This window comes from Mustela lutreola, chromosome 7 (genome assembly GCF_030435805.1).
Source record: "Mustela lutreola isolate mMusLut2 chromosome 7, mMusLut2.pri, whole genome shotgun sequence".
NCBI classification, from domain to species: domain Eukaryota; kingdom Metazoa; phylum Chordata; class Mammalia; order Carnivora; family Mustelidae; genus Mustela; species Mustela lutreola.
The window spans coordinates 26,451,946-26,470,793 of record NC_081296.1 but is presented as its reverse complement, the minus strand read 5'-3'; the positions used below and the strand labels follow the sequence as shown (position 1 = coordinate 26,470,793).

The following is an 18,848-nucleotide window of genomic DNA, read 5'->3' as shown; positions in this document are numbered from 1 at the left end:
TCAAATTCACCTTCCAGACAGAGCGACAGTGGGGGCTGGGAGCTGGGGGCTGCGGGGAGAGGACCACCCTGGGGATGGCAGGCAGGGGAGAGGGGACGCAGGGGACAGGGAAAGGGGGCTGAGTCGCAGCATTGGGGACCCAGAGCCAGACTTGCCCATCGGCCCTGGAGTGGGGGGCAGAGAACGGGTATTGCAGTGTCCATTTCCAGCCACCAGTTTGCTGGGGGATGACAAACTGGGTCGAGGCACCAGAAGATTCGGGTCTCCAGGGCCCAAAGAACACGGGCCAGCCCTTCGAGGCCGCATACCCCAGGGGCCCACACCACTACTGTTTTAGGAAGTTGCTGAACTAAATTGCTACTCTCCCCAGAGGCTTTGCGGGTCTCAGAGGTTCTGGGACTAGAGAGCACTTTCTAAGAAAAATAATACAAAATGATGGCTCAGAATTGCCAGGGGCCCAGTGAAGGGGTCTGCAAGGCAAGGGCCTCTGTCCCCCAGGGCCCAGAAGACACTCAGCATCCCAGGGCTTCATGCCTGCGGAAGGTGCAGCTGGAAGCTGTCCACCATTTATCAGTAAGGCAGCTTTTGTTTGATTTGCTGCTCCAACATTTCATTTTTCACCTGGTAGAAAGATACACCTTTTAACATAAAAATTGGCTCCAGATATGAGTCCCCTGGCTCCCCTTGGGGTCCTCATGGGCTCTCTGTTTGCACAGATGATCCCAACGAGCCTCCCAGCTTCAGAGGCCATGAGGCCATGGTCCCCTTCAAAGGCAATACTTGGTGTCCCAAAGGAGTCTCCTGTTCCTTGAATGCCCTCCACAGTGGCATCACCATTGGCAGTGGGCACAGCCCGGCCCCAGGGGTTTCCTGAGGTTGGGAGGCGACCTCTCCACACAGGGTCTGCACAGCCCCACAGTGGCATGCTCACCTTTTTCTGTTAAAGTCCCGCTTTTCTGAAGAAGTTGGTCATAAGCCTTCCAAAGGGGTCCTTGACCACCTCACAAGGTGCAAAGATTCCCAGATAAAAATTTAAGAAAAACACTGCTGCATTCTTTCCCCCCCCCCTTAAAAATCAAATGAAATATGGGAAATTCCAGTTATTCAGAATGACTGGAGTTTTTCTGGCTCTTGGGACACTGAGATTGATCGGAAGTTACTACACAGGGCCCAAGGGAGCCATTTCCTGAAGGTTTACCATTAAGTGCATGCTTATTCTTCATAGGCTGAGTTTGGAATAGGCTGATTTGCAGGTATGTCCCATTTTCTGGGACATGGGGACCCTGGTCCAGTTGCTGTGTGTGTTCAGAGAATTCTGGTTGCGACTGTTAGCTCTAATGGAATCTGGAAAAGCCAGTATGCATGGCCGCTTGCCCGTTCCCCTGCAGGCCAGGTGGGAGGGTCCCTTAGGAAAGGATAAAGGGTGTCACGGGTTCCTGCTGGCCTCGCTGCCTCAATGAGACCCTCCCTGGCCCTCAGAGGTGGTGCTCTGGGCCATAAGCTGCCTGGGTGTTGCTAAAAGGCACAGAGACTGTAGGAGAAACCAGTGCTAGCGGGCCTGGGACACAGGTTATTCTCCTCCTCACCTACCTGCCCCCACCCCTGAGTCAGCAAATGCTCCCCTGTCCTCCTGGCTGGCCTGAACAGAGTTTTGTTGTTGTTGTTTTAAGATTTACTTATTGATGAGAGAGAGAGAGAGCGCGAGCCTGGAGCCCGATGGGGGGCTCCATCTCACAGCCCTGAGCTCACGACCTGAGCCAAAATCAAGAGTCCGTCCCTTAACTGACTGGGCCACCCAGGAACCCTGGGCTTGAGCAGAGTTTTAATCAGATTTTTCTTTTTTCTAAGTCCCTATGAGATAAATTGCGCTGAGGGATTAAGAATTTTGAGGAAGGAAAGGAAGAATAAAAGAAGGGACAGTTTTTCCTCTCAGCGCAGAAATATATGGAAATCTTTCAAATGAGAAACAGGTACCAGGCCAGGGAGGTGGTGGTGGGGGGGGAGGGAACAGGGCGGAGGTCCCTTTTACGGGGTCTGCTTCCCTTCCCTGCACCTCCTGCCCCCTCCCTGCCCCTCAGAGCCCCCATGACGGCTTCCATCAGGCCAGATCTGAGGCCAAGACCCCCCACTCCTGTCCCCTGCTCTGAAGCCGCCTCCATGGCTCTCCCCTCTCTGTGCTCCTCTTCCTCCTCCCACACGGCCCTTCAGCGGTTGGAGGCACCTCCTCGGCCTGCTCTGGGTTCACTCAACCCAGCGAGGTGATGCTCCTCCCCCAGGCCCTTCTCTGCTGGCCGGAAGTGTGTCTCGGGGTCTCCAGCCCCATCACCCCAAGGCTCGCACCACACATGGCCCAGGAGCCCTTGACAACTCCCCCTTCTCAGTGTGTCCCCAGTGTCCCCTCCCTGCACCCTTCCGAGGGTCTGTCTGGTGGCTCTCTTCCCACCAGCCCCCCTACAGATACCTGCACACCCCCACCTCTGCTCTGTTCTACTAAGGCCAGTGGGTTCTGCCCCCAGGAGCTCCGCCTTCCTTCCACCCCCTCCTTGCTCCCCATGTATCCTGCCAGTGGCAGCAGGTGTTGGGTGGCTCTGGGGACGGCTCTGAGCCTGGCTCCGATGTGGAAGCAGCCGTGGCAGAGAGACTTTCCCATCCCATCTGGCCGGCGGAGGGCTCCTGGCTGTAACAAATGCATGTGACCAAATCGCAGAGGGCGCTGCCCAGAGGGCGCTGCCATGAGCTTTGTAATTTGACAGATCTTGCCAGATGGCCCTCGGATGTGGGGTGCCTTGTAGGCTCTTCCCCCTAGAAATGGTTTTTTCAGTTGGGCAAATAGTAAGTGGTCCGTGTCTTTCTCAAACAAGGGAAGATCATCACGCACACAGAAAATGTCAAAAGGCCTGGTGACTGAACCGGTTGTGTGGGGACACGTCCTTCCCCTTCATTCTGGTGTTAAAAGTTGAGACGTTCTGTCCCAGATGCCAGGTTTCTAATACTGGAGCTGAATGATGGATCATGGGGAGGGGCTTCACGGAGCTGAAATTCAGGAGGCGGGGAGGGTGGCAGGGGAAGATGGGGACAAAGAGGAGGGGCGATTCAGGCTGCGGACGCATCGCAAAAGGCCTAAAGTGGTGGCCACGGGGAATTCGGTCCAGAAAGTGCTGGCCCTGGCCCTGTCCTGGGCTATTCCGAGGAAGGAGCTCTTACCGGAGGTGAAGGGGGACGGGAGGGGTGCAGGTAGGAGGAGGGGTACCGGGGGAGGGAGGAGGAGGAGAAAAGAGAGGGAGAAGACAAAGGGGAAAGGGGGAGGGGAAAGCTGCACGCCCGGTTGTGGTGTGAGAACAGAACTTCCAAGCTTGCTCCTTTTAGAAGGAAAAAGGAGTAAGAAACCTGGAGTTTCTCCTTTGCGGCTAAAAGCCACCTTTCCGGTGCCTGGGTGGCTCAGTGGGTTAAAGCCTCTGCCTTCAGCTCAGGTCATGGTCCCGCATCCTGGGATCAAGCCCCGCATCGGGCTCTCTGCTTAGCAGGGAGCCTGCTTCCTCCTCTCTCTCTGCCTGCCTCTCTGCCTGCTTGTGATCTCTGTCTGTCAAATAAATCAATAAAATCTTTAAAAAAAAAAAAAAAGCCAGCTTTCACTAGTCACTCGGGTCGCTAGCTAGAGGTGTTCAGCAAACAACAGAATCATTTTTAATTGTGAGGAAATACATTTCTCCCTCTCAACATTGAGCTCACTGTAACTGGCTATTACACAGGAAGGGGAAAAAAAAAAAAAAAACAACCCTTTTTCCTGAAAAGGGTGTCTTATTTGGTGTCAGAGTGAAGATGGGAAGTCCCACTCACCAAAGGCCAGGCTGTGGTGTGTCCCGGGTGCAGGGAGCCTCCCCTCCCAGTAAGGGGACACCCCTTTGTCGAACTCTCAGAAGCCTGGAAACCAGAGCCGGTGAATTGCAGGCTTTCTTCAAGGAGAATTTCTGGGGATAACGTCAACGTGACAGGTTTTGCCCAGGGAAAAACCTCTTTCTTGGGCACTTGGGGGCTTGAATGATCTCTCCACAGGACCTAGGGGTGCCGCCAGCTGCTGGGGAGCCTGAGGCCCATCTGTGGGATTACCGCGAGACAGGTCAGCAGACACGGGGTCCCCAAGCGGCATGGCCGCTAATAGGGAAATGAAGTCATTGGGTGGAAATCAAGGTCACGGACTGCACGTATGTGTCCCCCTAAGTTCATATGCAGAAGCTCATCGTCCCCACCCAGATGGGTCGAGGTGGCGGTGCTCGGGGGAGGTGATGAGGGCATGAGGGTAGAGCCCTCACGGATGGGATTCGGGTCCTTACAGGAGGCCCCAAAGAGCCCTCTCAGCCCTCCACCACGTGAGGATACAGGGAAGAGACGCGTCCCTCCGTGAGGAAGCAGGCTCTCCTACCGGCGCCCTGGTCTTGGACTTCCAGCCTCTGGAGCTGCCATTTCTGTGCCTTAAAGCCCCCCAGTCTATATACTTTGTCACAATAGCCCAACTAAGACACCCAGGCGTCTCCCTGAGGCCCTTTCTATTCTTATCCTTCCCAATTACAAAAATAAACCCTCCTTGTTAGGGAAAAATGTAAAATGCACAGGCACTTATTAATAGCCCCATAATATTGGCCTCCCCTCCAGCAGCAGAGATGAGCTCTGGTAATGATTTGACATCTCTTCCTCGAGAATGTTTTCTGTGTGCAAAGGGACACGTCCCAGATAGATGTGGCCATTTAACCATCTGGACTTGAGGAGGGTAAACTGAATGTTTTATGTTTTTGCACCAGGAAAAAAAAAAAATCAGATCCGTCATAAAGAAATGAAGACACTACATTTTCTTGTCAAACAAAACAACGAATCTACGGTAACGATAGTATTTGCTGAAGACGGACTGCGTGCTTTCTGTGGATTTACTCATTAACAGTAGGGATCCTTGGGACACCTGGGGGAGCTCAGTTGGTTAAGGGTCTGCCTTCAGCTCAGGTCATGATCCCAGGGTTCTGGGATCAAGTCTCATGTTGGCTCCCTGCTTGGCGGAGAGTTGGCTTCTCCCTCTCCCTACACTGTGGCTTGTGCTCTCTCTCTTGCTCACTCACACTCTCTCTCAAATAAATAAATAAAATCTTAAAAAAAAAAAAAAAAAGAAAAGAAAAACACAACAACTCCAGATCTTACGGGCTCTGTCTCAGCTTGGTGGGCACAGCACAGTGCCACAGGCTGTGGACTTAACCAAGAGAGATGTACTCTCCCACAGCACTGGAGGCTGGGGTCCTCAAGGTAGCTGCAGAGCTGGGTGCTGGTGAGGACTCCTTTTGGGTTGCTGGCAGCCACATTCTCCCAGTGCTCATGTAACCTTTCCTTGATATCAGCACGTGGGGGATCAGAGCGGGGAGAGCTTGGGAGAGCTTAAACACAAGCATTACTGTGTCTGTCCGTGTGAGGCCACCAATCCCATCATGGGGGCCCCATTCCTCATGACCTCCTCTGTCCCTAATCACCTCCCCAAAACCCACCTCCAGCCCCATGGGGGTGAGGGCATGATATAAATTTGGGGAGGACACAGCTAGCCCATAGCCCATGTGGTCACCAGTCCTGTCCTAGAGATGGGGAGGTGGAGGCAAAGAGAGGCAAAGCCTCCTGGAAAGGTTCCGGGGTGCATGGAGGAGGCGGGCTCACCCGGGGAACACGGCCGGCCGGCCGAGTAGTGCTGTGCCTCTGGCTCATTGTTCCTCTGTCTCCACCTACCCACCAGCTCCCGCAGCCCCTCTACGTCCCCATGGGTTCAACTGCAAGGTTTGCTGTGCCCATATCACAGCCAGGCTGGGTTTCCAGCCTTTGCCTCTTATTCCGTAATCATAGAGTGGATCATTTCTGGCTTTTTCTCCATTACAAAGAGCACCACAGCCAACATCCTTATAGACCTGACTTGGGTTTTTCCTGTGAGATAAATTTTTAGCAGCAGAATTGCCGGGTCCAAAGGGCTTGGAAGTTTTAAATTCAAGGTCTCCCGCCCAGTCGTCCTCAGAGAGGAGGGGAACCACCGTCCTGAATGTACACCCGAAACCAATATAATACTGTATGTCAACCGTATTTCAATTAAAAAAAGAAAATCTAAAAGACAATGTGAGACTAGAGATGACGTCCCCACTTTCAAAATGATGGTTAACTTCCTGCCGGTGAGCCGGGGTATGGCTGGGGGAAGCAGAGACAAGCTGGGCAGTGGGACACCAACAGGCTGAGACTCAGTGAACACGGATGAGGAGGAAGGTTGAGGGGCTGCAAACTGGGGTTGCGATGTAGAAAAATGCTCTGGCTCCTGCGGAATGCAGAGCGGGGAGGCCAGGCCACTGAGCAATGCAGCGGGAAGAGCAGCGCCTTGGCGTGGGGAGGTGTGGAGGCCTTGCCTGGGCTGAGCGAGGGGGACGGGGAAGGAGCTGTGGCTTCCGTGTTGGTGGTGGTTGTGCAAGCAGGAGACTGGCTGCGGTTGTGGACATGGCTCCCCTCTCCTTAAAAGAGCGGGGGCCAAGTGTCGCTCACCGGGGCCCCCACCCGTGGTTCCGCAGCGTGGGTTAAACCCAACTCCCTTGCCCTGAGTACCTGGGATGTTTGCCTGGGATATAGAAAAGGCAGAAGAGAAGGATGGGGAGGAAGAGGTGGGACCGGGGCGGGTGGGGAGGAGGAGAAAAGAAGAAAGTAGAAAGAAGAGGTGGAGGAAGAGAGGCCCACACCTGGATGCGGAAGGGCAGAGGCCCTGCCTGGCCAGGAAGGGACTCTGTCCTCACGGGGCCCTGTTCCTTCCGCAGAGCGGTTGGTGACACCTTTTTCTTTCCAGTGCATTTCAAACTTGGAAATTGTTCAGTAGGTAATAAGTCTGGGGTTTTTATCGTTTTCTTCCTAATTGCAAGGCTCATGAGAACAGGAGCGGGTGCCATCTGTACTGTATTCATCATCCTGCCGCAATGGGGGAAAATGAGTAATTTTAGCATAAAATGTAGAACTACCATGAAATTCAAATTGCAGTAAGTTGACAAGAATTATAATGTTTGCGGAAAAGCTCATCTAGGAGGCTAAAGTCATCACGTGGAAAGCAGCAGCCTCGCTGCCAGGGAAAAACGGCCGTGGCCTCCTCCGAGCTGGCGGGACCAGGCCCTCAGGCCCCCTGCACGTGCTGGTTGACCATCTGCCCAGGGCGGCCGCGTGATCTTTCCTGCAGCCTTCTGCTCTCGAACATACGGAGAAAATAGGAAGGTGGGCCGTGCCCCTGCAAATAGAAGAGTTCTGCACATGAGTATCAGCTAGGTAGGCAGAATGCTTGCCCAATCAGTCATGCATTGGAGGGGACGTTTCATTGCCTTCTGGAAGCAGGACTATTTCCTGAAATGGGTCGCCAGTAAAACCCACGAACAACGAAGCTGGCCTTTAGCCTGTGATCTAGTCACAGATCCAGGGACACAGATCCAGCAGGAGGAAAGAAACATTCCTGCAGATTGCTCACATCAGAGCAAAGGCAGACAGGAAATGAGGCTGCCCATTTGCAACCCGAAAGCTCTCTCTGGCTCTAGGAACTTGTAAGTCACTTCTTGCCCTTGAAAGCGAAAACCACCCAGGTTCTAAACTGTGCAAAAGCTGAGCATGCGCAGATCTGTTATACTGTCCTCTCTTAACGTGGCAGACGGCCCAGCCCCTTCTGTCATCACTACCACTAGAATTAGCACCTCCTGCAGTCTGTGGACCCAGCGGGGCCTAAATTTAACACTTGGTCACTTTCACAAAGGCAGGCTGGTCCTGCGTGACTTTCCCCCAAATACTGCGGTGGAGCTACAATGTGATTTCATGTCTCCTGTGCACACCGATCCTCCAGATCCTTCCCAATGCCATCAGCCCTAATCAATGCAGGCTGTTTTCGCAGAGCAGGAAGCCACAAGCACTGGAGTCCTTCCCCTTGGCAGGCAGGCAGTCGGCAGGCAGGCAGGAGTGGCTGTCAGCTGGGTGAGCCGCTGATATTCATCTGTCAATTTCCGCAAGTTAAGAGTTTCAATGCGGCCAAGGGTCACCGGGAAATGGGCACTCATATTCCCACCTTCCCTTGATAAGACCCAAACATGGGGTGGAACCGGCAGATAGGTTTCACCCAGAGGGGTTGTGAGGGTTGTGACTAGTGCGTTGCCATTTGTTGACAGGGCACAGGCCACGCATGCCCTTCTGTGCTGTACTGGTTCTCAGCGGTGTCCCAGGCCGTTCCCCAGGGCGGGACGTGTGGGGAAGCTCCAGTGCGGGCCAATCAGGGTATGTGTCAGGATAGAGCCGCTGCGGCAGCAAGTGGCCCGCTCAGCAGAGCAGTTACTCAGGGGAGTCCCAGGCGGGGAGGACTGTTGGGAAAAGAGCAGGGAGGACGTGAAAGCAGGAGGCTTTCTCCCGGCTGGGCTGAGAGTGGGGCACATTCAGGGGTGACAAAGGTCACTAAGAGCAAGAGAGGGGAGGAGGGTGTCTGGCTGAGTGCCAGGACCAAGAGGGGGTGCCAGGACACTGTGAGAATGGCATCCTCGACCGCTGGATGATTTCTTTGAAGGTAAAGAAGCCAAAGAGCTTGGAACCTGTAACTGCTGTTACTGATGCTAGCTAGCTAGCACGTTCCTGGGGATCCGCGATTTCTCTCTGGGGCGCAAGGCAGTTTGTGCTTCCTCCAAATTCTAATCAAGATGAGTTAGAAGAAATTTGTGTGTAAGAAACAGGAGTGCACTTGAATGAGGAGCTAAGGGCCATCTGGGGGGTGGTCCCTGCGTGCAAGTGGGTGGCTCAGTTTTCAAGATAATGGCCACATGCCTTCATTAACCCTGATTGCCCCAGACTGGCAGAACATTCCCAGCACTGCTCTGTCAACTTCTGGCCCTGAGGGAGAGAGCCTTGACCTTCTGATCTCTTCTTGTGGGAGACAATCAACAAAACTCTTTGAGGGGCGTTGCGTGTTTCTGGGGCTTGAGGCCGGCTTCTGAGCAACGCTGGTCTGAACTGGTTGGTTTCCATTTGCTCTCAGGACTGCCCTGTGTCCCCACAGCTTCTGCACACAAGCTGGCAAGACAGGCTGACCTCTGGGAGGAAAAAGGACCAGCATCCCGGACACGCACTCAGTGGCTTCCCCATGTTACAGGCTGTCACAGATGGGAGTGTTAACACTTGCTACAATTGGGGGACGGGTCCCTGAAGCCTGACAGAACACCTCAACTGTGTTTACTTGAATATTCAAAAACAAAGGGAAGAAGAAAAGCTTGTCACAGAGGGGAAGAGGCATGAAGCCATGGGGCGTAGGCCCCAGTTCCATGGGGCAGTGCTTCCATGCGGGGGGCCTCCATTTGTACCTCCATCCTTCTCTCTGGCTCGCTCTCTCTCTCTCGAAACCCAATGAAACCCCGGGACTATTGCATTACACTAGTAATGAACAGTCTGCTAAGAAAGTCAACTGTGCTCTAAATCACTTGGCTTCAAGGATTTCTGAAAACTTATGGATGGCTCCCCGCACGACTCTATTTCTGCCTGATGGGCACCAAGACTGGGCTGCCTCAGGCCTCAAGCTTTGCCTTCTGCTTGGCTTCCCCCACCTTCAAATTGTCCCCATACAACATGGAAGGGACACATTCTTACAGATGCTCTGGGAAATGGCATGTCCTGAAAGTCCCCTCCAAGAAGCCCTAACACCAAGGTTTTGGCTAATGAAGCCCTCTGCCCTCTGATTTGAAGCTTGTTTCTGCCACAGACCAGTTGCTAAGCACCCAACAGTTTTAAGTGAGAATGCTGTGCTTTTCTCCCCAACATTTAGACATTAGTAAATTGGGTCCATGTCTGTTTTCACATTTTCCTTATGTCTCATGTTCTAGTACAAAGACAAAAACAAAAAAGCGGTGTGCAGATCAATATTTTTTCTCAAAATAAAAAAAAATTGTGGGGTGCCTGGGTGGCTCAGCCAGTTAAGGGTCTGCCTTCGGCTCTGGTCATCATCTTGGGGTCCTGTGTCAGGCTCCCTGTTCGGTGGGGAGTCTGCTTCTCCCTCTCCCTCTGCCCCGCCCCCCCTTATGATCTCACTCAAATAAAATCTTAAATAATTGTGAACTCAAGCTTAGCACAAATACACCAGCATCAAGACCTCCGCACCCCCGTGTGTGTGACCCCCCGACGTGGCACAGAGCAGGGTAGCATGACGCAGGGCCATCTTCCCCAGTCCCTTCCCTGCACTGGTCAGGAGCACCAAGTGAAAACCGGCTTATATATTCCTGGCCTGGCGTCCTTCTAGTAGGGAAAACACTCAGCACTAACAGAACTTGATTTTTTTCTTCAGAGGTATGTGGTTTCTAAGACAACTGGCAATAGTTCACTGGGAATTGTCTGACCTGCAAGGGGGAGGGGAGACAGAGGTCTCCTGCCCGGCATGCGTTTCTCCAGCGAAAACCTTCTGTGCCAACTTCCGGCCAACCCGAGGGTTCACAGTGACCTGGACAAGACACGCTCTAGCGTGGGCCATTTATAAAGCCATGGTTTCCTACACGACAGGAATGGAACAAGTTTAACCTACACCTTCTGTGTGAATTCTGAAAGCACCAGGTTTGCTACTCCTGGGTAGTCCCTTCAGTCAAGTGGTTTGAAAGGAAAGCACAGAGAAATTAAAAATGCCATTAACTGAGCCTACTTTTACTGGGACACTTGTTGAGATGACACATGGTTCTGTCAGTCGGCACATTACAGCTGGTTTCCCCAGCTCTCGATCTGGGGGAACTTGGCTAAGGAACCCGACGTGGGACATCTCTGTGCCCAGTCATTCTGCAGAAACCGGAGCCAGCCTCTTAGCCAGCAAATGATTTTCAAACCACCAGTCAAGGCAAACAACAAACACTTGTCCCCCATTTGCCTGCATCTGCTGCCACATCCCCATTCCCTTGCCTGGGTCCCCACCTGTGTGGTGCCCAATGTGTGCTGCACTGAGTGAAAATGGGTGAAGTCAAAAGGAGGAGGAACTGACTCGAGTCCCCTGGTGGACGGACACTCACAAGACGTTATAGTATGAGAACATGAATCATATGGCAAAGGGCACAACCAGCCTTCTGACCCCAGAACTTGGCCCTCTGAGTCATTTCAGCAGTCCATGCTCAGCGCTACAGGAAGATGGTCTGAGGGAACAAAACACTCTTATTTCCATAAACACTGAAAAGCACAGATCTAAACCTTGCCTGGGATTCATGTAGTGCAGTAAAAGCCAGGTAGCTGGGAACACACAACAGACCTACAGATTATGTTCCTTCCTCTGATACATGCAGACACGGGCGGTCTTGCTGAGGCCTGTGTGCGGGGGTCTGTGTTCACAGTAAGGACGCATTCTTAACAGAACACACGAGTGCACCTGAACAGCCAACGTAACACTGTGTCAACTGTCAATAAAATAAAAATAAGGGGACAGACTAAATGGAACGCAACATGTATCTCACACTATGTATAAAATTAACTCAAAATGGATCACAGACATATAAATAAAACCTAGAACACTTCTGAAACAGAAAAATTGTGCTTTGGTTTAATCAAGATTTCTCATACAGGACACTAAAAGCATGATCTATAAAAGAAACGAACTGACCTTGTCAAAATTAGTAACTTGAGCTCTTCAGAAGTCACTCTTAGGAAAACAGACTGAGAAAATGTACTCGCAAATCACACATCTTTTAACACATCTGCATTCAGGTTATATGAAGTACTCTTGAAATGGTGAGAAAACAATGCAACTTGCAAAAATGAAGATCTGAACAGCTACCTCACCAACAAACCCCTGGCAGGTAAATGAAATGATGCTCGGCGTCCTGAGTCATCAGGGAGGCAGCCCGTTAGAACGTTCGGCTGACACGAGACTACCGAGCACGGCAAGTGCTGGCAAGGGCTGGGGGCCACCGGCTGCTCCCACACGGCCGTGGGATAGGATGGCAGTCCAGCAGGTGGGCTGGCAGTTTTTTAGAAAGTTCAACCTATACTTCAATACGAGCCATGGGTCCCTCTCCTAGGACCTTCAGTCAAGGGAAAGAATTGATGTTCACACAAGAACCTAATGCAAATATTTGTAGCATTTCTATGTATTTTATTATCTCCAAACCTGCAAACAACCCCCAAGTGCACCTGGGGCTGGAGAGAGAGACCAAGGCGTGCTCACTCGGCGGAGCAGGTGGGACACTGCTCTGTGGTAAGGAAGAACTACTAATACTTGCAGCTTTGTAAATGAATCTCAAATGCTTTATACTGAGTGAAAGGGGGCACACTCACGGCTGCACACTACGGGATCCCATCATGGGATCCTCAAGGAGGAACTACAGGGATAGAAGAGAGATCATTGTGTGTTACGGGCTGGACAAGTGTGGGGAGGGGAACAATGTTTCGGGGGATGATGAAACTGCTTATGTATTAATAGTAATGGTTATAAAACTACGTATGTCTGTCAAATCTGGAGAACGGGGCGCCTGGGTGGCTCAGTCATTGGGCATGTCTTCAACTCAGGTCATGATCTTGGGGTCCTGGGATCGAGCCCCACATTGGGCTCCCTATTCAGTGGGAAGCCTGGTTCTCCCTCTCCCACTCACTCATTTGTGTTCCCTCTCTTGCTGTCTCTGTCAATTAAATAAATTTTTAAAAAATCTTAAAAAAAAAATCTGGAGAACTATACAATAAAATGGATGCTTTTCCTGTACAGACATTTTAACCATGACAAAAAAGAGGAAGCAAACGAGACTGGATCTACATAGATATTCGCTTTCTAGTAACAACCTAATTGTCGTTATGGAAATCATGATAGAACATTTATAGCCATTAAAAATCATTTTCTACCACCAAATGTAACAACACAAGAAAATGCCCATATTGTTTTTGGACGAAAGCAGGAAATGGGAAACAAAACTATATACAGACTGGTCCTAAGGAACACGAATGCACACCTCACTATATGGATATTTACGATGCAGCGGGAACACCACCGAGAATTCTACAGCCGGCCTCCTCCTCTTGCTGTGTCTCAAGGTTCCCGTGACCGGCGCTGCTCATCCACCACAGCGCACTGGCCACGGGGACACACTGCAGACACCCCACCAGCCCAGGGCAGCAGAAGGGACTAGGTGACAAGCAGCAGTGTATGGGATTTTAAACAGGATTCTAAAGCTGCATGAAGCTAGAAATAGTGGGCAAACAGACCAAGCCAGCACTTTATTTTAAAAAGTTTTATTCTGCAGATTTAGAAATTTGAGATTTTTAATAACTGCAAAAGAAATTCAGTCACACCTAATGATTGATTAACAGAATGTAGTGGTGTGTTATCTAAACAGAAATCGTGCTGATGTGCCATAATAAATTGTCTATTAGTAAAAAAATACACTTTCGGGCACAGCATGGTATCACAAATTACAGTCAGGGTACTTTGCAAGAATTTAATCAAACTAGAGAATTCTGAGTAATTGTATCTTTTAAATGCAGCACTTAAAAATGTAACAACTCTGTGCATTCTTTTTCTTAAAAAAATGACCTTGTATGTGTCATAGAAATGCTGCTTTATTGCTGCAGAGGTCAAAGTTCAAGGCTCGAGAGGTACAGGAGAGAAATACAAAGGTAGCCTTAAGAAACTCAGTTTTGTTTATGTATAAAAAAGGTAAAGTTTATAAAAGTTAATTTACAAACCAAGAACAAAAGTGGTATGCACGCATTATGTACAAGCATCCTTAAAACGTCAAAATTTTCAAATGCATCGCCAAAAGAACAGAAAACCACCAATGCCCCTTGGAGGGGAAAAAAATCCCCAAATCACACCATTATTTTCTTCTGGGTGATTATACATTTCTGAAACCACCAAATCCACAATTTACTCAATCTTTTTCATGATACAGTATCCATATGCGCACAAAAGCCATAAAAACTTAGTAATACACGGAAAGAATGATCTAAGAATTAAAAACATGAGGGTAAGGCATTCCTGCTGGTTAGTTTGTCTGTGGTGATATGGTTAATTTATAGATCCAATGAGGCCACAGAACCAGTCTCACATGCTTTGGTGTCCTTCCCTAAAAAAAATGTGTTTTCATATACAATAAGTAATTGTCTTCACTTGACTCCCTACCCCCCCTATCCCCCCCCAAAAGCTATAAATTCCCCTTGCTGTACATTTCTGTTAAATTCACTACACTGGTTTATATGGTCCAGTACGTTTTTTAAATGTGTGCACATTACCTCATGCATAATAAAATAAAATGTGTATGCCAGGCCAGGGCCATAATAAAATTTGAAACAGTGTACTTTGGAAAGAATAGAATTCAAATGCACCCCATTTACTGGCTGGTATTTTAACGGAAATCAGTAGATGAAGTAAGCAGTGACCATAAAAAAGTACAAAAATCATTACAAAGCAAACCATCTCTGACCGTGTGGCCAGTGCCGTTGGCTTTCCCTCCACAAACACGCAGAGCGCATCATGTTCTCAGACCGCAGCACAGGCGCGTGCTCACTCATCTTCATCTGTTCAAATAAAATGCTTAATACTAACAAAATGCGGTATCAATTCTAAGAAAAGTATAATACTTGATAGAATGTTTCCATTTAGATTTAGTAAGTTTAACCCAGTTTCACATTATTTAATCAAGTTCCTATATTTTAAGAATTAGAAGTGGTCAATCAGGACAGAAACACAGTTTGCTCCAACAAGGTAATTTGGATCTCCAGGAAGACACTTGTTTTGCCAGGTTTTAGGATCACCTAGGAGAGAAAAAGAAGTTTCTGTCATTTGCAGTTGGTGAAACCACTAGCTAGGATGCTGTGCAATCACGGGCAAACACGAAGACATACTCAGATACAGTTCTCTCCTATTTCTTCAGCATGTGCACTTGTATCAAGACTCTAGGTGCTGTACTTCAATGAGGACCCAAGGGAATCTAAGGACTCAGAGCTGTTTCAGATTTCTCTTTTACTGTGTTTCCAAGTTCATGCCTTTTCAAACAGTGAACAGAAGCTGGGGCGATCATGTATGCCTGCAGTAGTTCCAGTGCCTGAGTCCACATGATTATTAACAGCACTTCTGAAAGCTGAGGCAAAAATGATATGCTCACTCATGTGAACTGAGTAGGAGAATATTTTTTCTCACACTCAACTACGGACCAACATATGAATGCCTGAAAGTTCTGCAGAATACAGTCCCCTTTACAAAAAATTTAAAAAAATTAAAAAAAAAAAAAATCAGCTGAGTCTGGACCGAGAGTTTCTCAGCCTCAATGTTAGTTATACAACAAAATCATTAACGTAGTTCTGAAAACTCACCAACTGCTGAATCGGAATCGGGGCTTGGGAATCCGAATTTAACAAGCTCTTGGTGATTTGAGATCTGCAGCTAGAGCTAAGAAACCCCAGAGAGTGGACACCAAGTATGAAGAAGGCTGGGATGACTATATGGCATCCATGATAAGTGATGTTGAAAGCTGCTGACTTTGCCTTCCTTCTATACCCCCGCAGGACAATGTCTGGGGATGTTTTTGCTTGTCACAACTGACATCTAGTGAGTAGAGGCAAGGATGCTGCTAAACATCCCACAGTGCACAGGATAATTCTTACAACAAAGCATTATTATCTGGCCATAATGTCAACAGTGCTAAGGGTGATGGACCCTGCCTACACCGAAAGAGTCTCTGAGTCAAGATGGGCTCAGTTTAAAACAGAGTGATTAAACAGAAGTGAAATCACTTCACAAATATACAGGGGCTTATGCTGTACTGCAAATAACAAGCGTCTTTAGGCCAAGAAGTAGAGCTATGACAACTCTTTAGAAGTAAAAAAAAAAAAAATCTTAACTTTAGGCTCCAGTTTCTTTCCAATATACAAACTTTTGCTGGGATTAAGTCAGTCATCATCAAAATCTACCCTTGACTTTTTGAACAGAAACTTAGAGAAACAAAACATTCTAAAATCATACAGGATTATACAGAAGTACATTTCTGCTCTAGGTGAATGTACTCAAATTTAACACAGGAAAAAGTTGTTTCAATCTAACAAAACAACTTATGTTCTGTGGCATAAGATACAGAACAAATAGAGAAATCATTTATGGTTCGTATAATATCTGGGGGGAAAATCGCTATAAAACAAGTAACTGCAACAGTTACTTTAAAGCTTCTCATCCTAATTTGTTTAGAAACGATCAGAGCTCATGCTACAACCTGAGTTTCAGAATATGTTTAAAATGCAGTTTCATTAATATTAACTCAAACTAGGCTAATAAAATGCTTTTCCACTAGTGGAGTCCCTGAGGAAATAGCTCTACTATCTAGTGTGTTAAATTTAATTTATTAGCTTTCTCCAGAAAATGGTCTACTTGTAGATATCAGGAAATAAATATTTATAATACAATTTTTAATCTTGGGTAGTAATAGAATATGTTCCTGTAATCCCTGTATCCTAAAGCTCTATTTCATATTAAAACTGTATAATGCTCATCTGGTTTACTAAAAATTCAGAAAGAAAATTTTAAATTCTCGTTTTTCTATATGAGGCTCAATTAAAGTGATCTATACAAAAAATATAGAATGTTTCAACTGGTAACTGATGTAGTCACCCAAGGAAGTGAGAAATATGAAAACGCAATGGAAGCTTTGAAGCTATGATCTTAAGAGCAAAAAGCCATTTAAAAGTAGTGTGTTTAATAGAAGATATTTAGAATTTTACACTGAGAAACCATGGCCGAGTATGACAACAGTGGAAGGTACTTTTTGTCTTTCAAGTTTCTCTGGTGTATATACTTTGTAGCTGAGAAATTAAAGAATGGTAACCAAAACTAGAAATTACTATATAAAGGAATCCAATCATTTTAATAAGATAAAAGCACCTATATATGTAGGGCAGTAATAGTTCTCCCATTGCATTGTAATAATTTTAACAGAACAAATAATTTCCTTGAACACCAAGAAAGAGTCAACCTTTGGCCAAATCATCAATGTTTAAAAGGAAGAAACTTCTGTACCTTTCCACATTCATTTATGCATGCACCACAAAGAAATGTTAAAACACTGGTGATGCCTACAAGGCCACAGGAATGGAGGTAGAGATTTGCTCACGAACAGCATGGGTAGCTCCAACAGCCCAGGGATTAATCAATGACAGTACCCAAAGCCCCCAAAGGACAGAGTGAAGACAGCATACCCGACGAGGAGTCGGATGATTTTAGAGCAAAAGACCAACCGTCAGGGGTCATGGACGCACAGTGTGGTAAGCGCAGCTCTACAGGCTTCAGGAACTTGAGGCCATGGGGCCCACACATCACTAAGGGGCTCAGCAGTGTCTCACCTGCAGTCAGGGAAGGGGTGAGGGTGAGAGGTTAGATGGCCGTCTTCCTTCTAGACCACAGTTCTCCTCACGCCCCCTTCTAATGACATGCTTTAAAGCCAAATGCAGTTAATTCTCTACAGACACAGTGACCAAGAAAAAGAAATGACAAATGTGTAATCCAGAATTTTCTAGTAGCCACTTTAAATAAAAAACAGATGAAATAAATTTTAATATTTATGTAACCCAATATATCCAACACATTATTATTTCAACATGTAATCAATATAGTGAATTTCTGCATTTCAGTGTGTTATTTTTACACTTTCCAGCACATTTCAATGCATAACAGCCACAGGTAATTTAAGAAACAAAACAGATGAACACAGGGGAAGGGAAGGAAAAAGAAAATAAGATAAAAACAGAGAGAGAGGCAAACCGTAAGAGATTCTAACTATAGAAACAAACTGAGGGTTGAGATGGAGGGGAGGTAGGTGGAGATAGGCTAGATGGGTGATGCGCATTAAGGATGACACTTGGGTTATGATAAACACTGGGTGTTACATGTAAGTGACGAGTCACTAAATTCTACTCCTGTAACACTGCACTATATGTTAACTAACTTGAATTTAAATAAAATCTTGAAGGAAAAAAAGTGAAAAACTAGATAGAAAAAAATTATTACATGAAAACTTCTTGCAAAAAAATTAATCTGGGAATCAATTTTATGACAAAGTAGAGAATATGCACATAATAGACAGGAACTCTGCCCCAGCTTAGTAGTGTTATAGTCATTTTTATGATTTTTAAAATAATCTGTCATTTCCTTTCCATCTTTCACAACAAAGATCATGCTAGCCCATTAGGACTGCATTTCAAAACTGCTTATGTCTATCAACTCTCCTTTTTAAGTTTTCAGTGAAATAGTATTTTATTTTATATCTTTTGTTTTCCTTTTTTTTTTTTTTAAAGATTTTATTTATTTATTTGACCGAGAGAGATCACAAGTAGGCAGAGAGGAAGGCAGAGAGAGAGAGAGGAGGAAGCAGACTCCCTGCTGAGCAGAGAGCCCGATGCGGGACTCGATCCCAGGACCCTGAGATCATGACCTGAGCCGAAGGCAGCGGCTTAACCCACTGAGCCACCCAGGCGCCCTATCTTTTGTTTTCAATGAAAAAAATTTTTTTTAAAGATTTATTTATTTATTTATTTGACAGACAGAGATCACAAGTAGGCAGAGAGGCAGGCAGAGAGAGAGAGAGAGAGAGAGAGGGAAGCAGGCTTCCTGCGGAGCAGAGAGCCCGATGTGGGGCTTGATCCCAGGACCCTGAGATCATGACCCGAGCCGAAGGCAGCAGCCCAAACCACTGAGGCACCCAGGCGCCCCTTCAATGAAATTTTTAACTAAGGATGTAAAATTAGAAAAACAAAACAAAAACAAAAAACAAAAACCCCAAATGTAGCTACAGGTTGCTGGTGGCAACTACATTATATCATGAGGTTTTTGTAAGATATGTTCAAATGTACTT

General features: G+C 47.5%; 1 protein-coding gene across 7 annotated transcripts in view; it reads right to left on the bottom strand.

Annotated features, from left to right (window-relative positions):
• Positions 1–13,229: 13,229 nt before the first annotated feature.
• Positions 13,230–18,848, bottom strand: part of TJP1 (tight junction protein 1) — a 242,313-nt gene continuing 236,694 nt past the window's right edge. For 4 of the 7 annotated variants that reach the window (XM_059180180.1, XM_059180183.1, XM_059180187.1 and 1 more), the window contains 2 exons: positions 17,197–17,340; positions 13,230–14,766 (listed from right to left, as the gene is read on the bottom strand). In XM_059180180.1, coding sequence (XP_059036163.1) covers positions 14,672–14,766; positions 17,197–17,340 — 239 coding nt within the window. In that variant the 3' untranslated portion in view covers positions 13,230–14,671. The remainder of the gene's footprint in view (positions 14,767–17,196; positions 17,341–18,848) is intronic. The other 3 variants (XM_059180182.1, XM_059180186.1, XM_059180181.1) reach the window with 2 other exon arrangements.